Source organism: Brassica oleracea, chromosome C3 (assembly GCF_000695525.1).
Source record: "Brassica oleracea var. oleracea cultivar TO1000 chromosome C3, BOL, whole genome shotgun sequence".
NCBI classification, from domain to species: Eukaryota; Viridiplantae; Streptophyta; class Magnoliopsida; order Brassicales; family Brassicaceae; genus Brassica; species Brassica oleracea.
Genome location: NC_027750.1, coordinates 17476273 through 17481875, shown reverse-complemented (window position 1 = coordinate 17481875; position 5603 = coordinate 17476273). Strand labels below are relative to the sequence as shown.

Here is a 5603-nt window from a genome sequence, read left to right as displayed (position 1 = left end):
CTTCTAAAATCCCATTATCGGCTATTTCAAGTTGACTTAAGACACCCTATTTCATATGTATTTTTAATTAAATTGTTCGAAGTCCTCCTTTTGTAAACATTACAGTCTTTCATAAGTTGTGTTACATTGACGGATTAGAAGAAGTAGGAACAGAAAAGAGTTACACTGACGGATTGAAGATGAGTTCAAGAATTGGAGCCTTTATGCTCCTGATCTTTCTTTTCTTCCAAATTTTGTCTGTCTCTGCTCTCACAAATGGTATTGACGGTAAGTATAATCAAATAGATGCTGATCACTGTTTCTAGATACAAAATTTTCAAAAATTTCTGAACTAGTTTGAAATTTTGGTGCAGGTTCTGCTTTACAAGCCCTGAAGGCTGAATGGACCAAGCCTCCTAGTAGCTGGGAAGGCGCTGATCCTTGTGGAACCAGTTGGGTTGGAATTACATGTAGCAATAACCGGGTCGTTTCAATGTATTGACATGTTTGTTATTTGTAATTTGTTTCTGCTTCTTCCAATAACCCTCTGTGCAGATTATTAACAGTGTTGTTGCTTGCTGCAGATCACTTGGTAACCTTAACGTGGAAGGAAAGCTTTCTGGGGATATTGCAGCCTTGTCTGAATTGCAGATCTTGTATGTCTTTCTTCTTCTTTCTGTTCTTTCTTTACATAGAAATGGATTATTGTTTTTCATCTTATGATCTAATATTTTTAGGGATTTGTCATACAACACTGGATTGACTGGACCACTTCCACCAAATATTGGTGAACTTAAGAAGTTGAAAAACTTGTAGGAAAACATGATCTTTGGATCTGTATCACAACTTTATATATCTCCTCGTCTTATTTCCTATTTTGGCTAACTCATTTTTACTCTCCAGGATCCTTGTGGGATGTAGTTTCACTGGTCAAATCCCTGAGTCCATTGGACAATTAGAACAACTTATATATCTGTAAGATTTTGTTTGACTCTTTTTCAATTTTCGCGCTCAAGCCTCTCTAAATCCATCAGTATTAATTTGTGTGTTTCCTAAATACAGCTCCCTAAATTTAAATCAATTCAGTGGTACAATTCCAGCTTCCATTGGACGGTTATCGAAACTATATTGGTTTGATATAGCTGACAATCAGATTGAAGGAACGCTTCCAGTTTCTAATGGGACTTCTTCACCTGGACTTGATATGCTTCTTGAAACTAAGCATTTGTATGTATAATCCTAAATCTTTCTATCTTTAAATTTTTTGGGTGTAATCACTTATTTTAGTATACTAATTAGTCTGACTGTCCTTCACTTTCTCCAGCCATTTTGGAAAAAACAAGCTTTCGGGCTATATCCCAGAAAACCTTTTCAGTTCAAACATGACTTTGATACATGTGTAAGCTTCACAATACTTATGAAAGTTCAGAGTTTGCACAATTTGAGACTTGTAACTAACAACATGACTACATTTTTTGTTTTTTTTTTATCCATAGGCTATTCGATGGAAACCAATTCACGGGCAAAATCCCGGAAACACTCAGCCTGGTTCAAACGTTGACAGTGTTGTAAGCAGTAACGCTTTGTTAAAAAAAATTTATTCCAAATTGTTTATTATCATACTATGCTTTACTCTCCATTACAGACGCCTTGATAGGAATAAACTAACTGGCAATATTCCTACAAGTCTTAATAATCTCACAAGTCTCCAAGAACTGTAAGTGAACAACTATAGTTTTGTTCTGTGTTTGTAGATATATAAAGAAAATGTAGAGAGTTTGAGTTGAATTCATTTCAGGTACTTGGCGAACAACGAATTTACTGGCACTCTTCCAAATCTAACCAGCTTGACCAGTCTCTACACACTGTAAGTTTAAAAAAAATATATATCTCCTCTTTTGATGCTCTGTTTACCATTACTACTATTATCAAGCCTTCATATATTATCAATCAATCTAATGCTATATGTGCTTTTTTTTTTTTGTAACAGAGATGTGAGCAATAACACATTCGAACCCTCACCTATTCCATCATGGATCTCTTCATTCGACTCTCTGGCAACATTGTATGAGAATTTCCCTTATCTCTTTTCTTCTTCTTGATATCCATGTGTAAGAACAAATGGTCTTCTCCTATTCAGAAGGATGGAAGGAATCAAACCATTGAGTTTGATACCAAACTCATTTTTCAGCCCTGCTCAGTTGCAGACTGTGTAAGTCAAAGAATACGTGAAACAGGAAATAAACTCATGTTATGAGATAAGTTCTAATTGTGCTTTATTGACGTGCAGTATCCTAAAGAGAAATCAGATAGATTCAACGTTAGACTTCGGTACCAGCTTTAGCAACCGGTTGGAGTTTGTTGATTTACAATACAACAACATAGATGTCTATAAACAACCATCCTCTAACACATTCATCCAAGTAATGTATGTATCCTGGTCACAAATGATTTTTTTTTCTTAATAATAGTTTGCTTATGTGTGTTTTTATATCTACAGATTGGCAGATAATCCAGTGTGCCAGGAAGAGGGTAACAAGCCAAATTACTGCTCAGCAATCCCACCCAATACCTCATATTCAACAATCCCACCAACATGCACTCCGTGTGATCAGGGCAGGGAAGCAAGTCCCTCGTGCCGCTGCGCGCATCCAATCATAGGAACACTCTACTTCAGATCTCCTTCCTTCTCAGGGTTGTTCAACTCCACCAACTTCGAAATTCTCCAGAAGTCTATAGCAGATTTCTTTAAGAAGTCGAGTTATCCAGTGGACTCTGTAGCCATAAGAAACATAAGAGAGAACGCTACCGATCATCAGCTTCTAATAGATCTCTTAGTCTTTCCATTGGGCAGAGAGAGTTTTGATGAGAGTGGAATGTCACTTGTTAATTTTGCCTTTAGCAATCAGACTTATAAACCTCCTCATATATTTGGTCCTTACGTATTCAGAGCCAATCCTTACAACCAATTCTCTGGTATGATCAACACACGCAGTCAAACAGAATCTGCATTGATCAATATGGCTCAGTTATTTTTTTGTCACAGATAGAGGTGGTTCCAGAAACATGGGCATTATAATCGGAGCAGCAGTTGGCGCTGTGGTTCTTCTGTTGTTGTTAACTTTAGCTGGGGTTTACGCTCTCAGGCAAAGGAGGAGAGCAGACAGAGCAACTGATCAAAACAATCCTTTTGGTAAGTTTACTACAAAAGATTTGTCCCTTAAGACTTAAAATGCTTACATTTTCATTTTGTATGTTTCAGCCAAGTGGAATACAAGTAAGAGCAGTATCAATGCTCCGCAGCTAATGGGAGCAAAAGCTTTTACTTTTGAAGAGTTGAAGAAATGTACAGAAAACTTTTCAGAGGCAAATGATGTTGGGGGTGGAGGTTATGGCAAGGTTTGTGTCATTGCAATGGAATCAATTCAAATGATACATACATGGCCTTTGTTGAAATTCTGATGGTGAAACAGGTTTACAGAGGGATTCTTCCCTCTGGACAACTCATAGCCATCAAAAGGGCTCAACAAGGATCTTTGCAAGGAGGCTTGGAGTTCAAAACTGAGATTGAACTTCTTTCCAGAGTCCACCATAAGAATGTTGTCAGACTCTTGGGCTTCTGTTTCGATAGAAGTGAACAAATGCTGGTGTACGAGTACATTCCAAATGGATCTCTTAGAGACAGTCTATCAGGTTATATACCAAACCTCTGTCTTTGCGGAATTTCTGCCAGTTTTGGGTGCTGAATATTGTAATAATGCAGGTAAGAGTGGGATTAGACTTGATTGGACAAGAAGGCTTAAAATAGCACTTGGTTCAGGGAAGGGTCTAGCTTATCTTCATGAGCTTGCTGATCCTCCAATTATACACAGAGACATCAAATCAAACAATATATTACTTGATGAAAATCTTACTGCTAAGGTTGCTGATTTCGGCCTCTCCAAAATTGTGGGAGACCCTGAGAAAACACATGTGACAACACAGGTGAAAGGAACTATGGTGAGTAGCGAATCAATCATAATATTTCAATATCTTTCTCATATAAATTTAATATAAAAGTACTCTCTGTAATTAGGGATACTTGGATCCTGAGTATTACATGACAAATCAGTTGACCGAGAAGAGTGACGTGTATGGGTTTGGTGTGGTGATGCTTGAGCTGTTAACTGGTAAAAGTCCAATAGAGAGAGGTAAATACGTGGTGAGAGAGGTGAAGACGAAGATGAATAAGACCAGAAGTTTGTATGACCTCCAAGAACTGATGGACACTACAATCATCGCAAGCAGCAGCAACCTTAAAGGGTTTGAGAAGTATGTAGATTTGGCTCTGAGATGCGTGGAGGAGGAAGGAGTGAATAGACCATCCATGGGTGAGGTTGTCAAAGAGATTGAGAACATAATGCAGCTTGCGGGTTTAAACCCGAACGTTGATTCAGCATCTTCTTCGAGAACGTACGAGGAAGCTATCAAAGGATCCGGTGATCCATATGGAAAGGGCTCGTTTGAGTACAGTGGGAATTTTCCAGCTTCAAAGCTCGAACCCCAATGATCGATTGTGTTATTTTCAGATATTTTGTAACTGACTTAATACTTCAAATGCCTTGTGAATGTCAGATTTTCAAGATTTGATTTTGCTGCTATGTGCCTAATCTATTATATTGTTTGGACACAAGATTAGTTATTGTATTGTTTAAAAACACATTTAGTAGTATAAAGTTATTTTCCATAATTAGAAGAGCGAATTGTATAATAGAATGATGTATTTAATTAAAAACTTGCGAAAAAAGTTGAGTCTACGATAATGATTATGTTTTAATAAGAGAGACTAGATGATAATCTACGAGCATGTACGGATAACTTTTTATACTAATATTTGTTTATTAAATGTTTTTAACATTGTGCAACACTAAAATTTTATCTATTATAAAATGAAGAATATAAATGTTGGTCTCTTAAATGTATCATTCTTGTTAGAGAGTTAACGTATTACAACTCATTTTAATTTTTTGTAAGATTTCATATGCACACAAAAAAAATTAAGTTTTGCGGCTGACACAAATCACTAAAACCAGATATGCAACATCTGTTGTAAAATGACAAAAGAGGATTAGGTTTTCTGCTCTCGATTTGTTTACTTTTGACTCTCCATAAGTGATTTCATTTTCTACCTCTATAAAATTGTGTTGTTATAGAATATAAGTGCATACTCTAAATATAAATGTCTGTCTAGTATATATATTCACGAGTTTGGTCTAAAACTCATATAATTATAAAACAACAAAACAAATTATTTATTTTATTAACCTATGTTTTTGGGTTTAGTTACTTAAGAGTATACCGATAAACAATACATATAATACTTTACCTTTCTGGTATATGTAAACTATCTATAAACTAAGAACTGTTTGATTTATTAAATAATAAACTAGAAAACTTATAATAAATAGTTCAAATCTCTCACTATTACAATTACAATAGATAGATAGATAGGGTGTGTTCAAAAAAAAAAAAAAAAAAAGATAGATAGATAGGGTATTATTTGGGAGAAACAAATAAAAGATGAATGATCAAATATCTCATTCTTCGAATAAATTCAAAAGGAGGTGATTGGAATCTTGTCATGA

The 5603-nt window shown here is 35.6% G+C and overlaps 1 protein-coding gene across 2 annotated transcripts; it reads left to right on the top strand.

The window, feature by feature from the left end:
- On the top strand, positions 1-4680 carry LOC106334539 (probable leucine-rich repeat receptor-like protein kinase At5g49770). Of its 2 annotated transcripts, XM_013772835.1 has the most exons (19): positions 1-267; positions 354-474; positions 564-635; positions 717-791; positions 883-954; positions 1042-1206; positions 1304-1378; positions 1476-1547; positions 1625-1696; positions 1778-1846; positions 1970-2044; positions 2120-2191; positions 2270-2407; positions 2480-2955; positions 3026-3172; positions 3242-3378; positions 3453-3672; positions 3743-3978; positions 4055-4680. In XM_013772835.1, exons 1-19 carry the CDS (start codon positions 180-182, stop codon positions 4526-4528), a joined length of 2856 nt encoding a protein of 951 aa, XP_013628289.1. In that variant the 5' UTR covers positions 1-179; the 3' UTR covers positions 4529-4680. The 2 variants fall into 2 exon arrangements, with proteins under 2 accessions (XP_013628289.1, XP_013628290.1); XM_013772836.1 differs by lacking the exon at positions 1304-1378 and having other exon boundaries at positions 8-267.
- Positions 4681-5603: the final 923 nt, after the last annotated feature.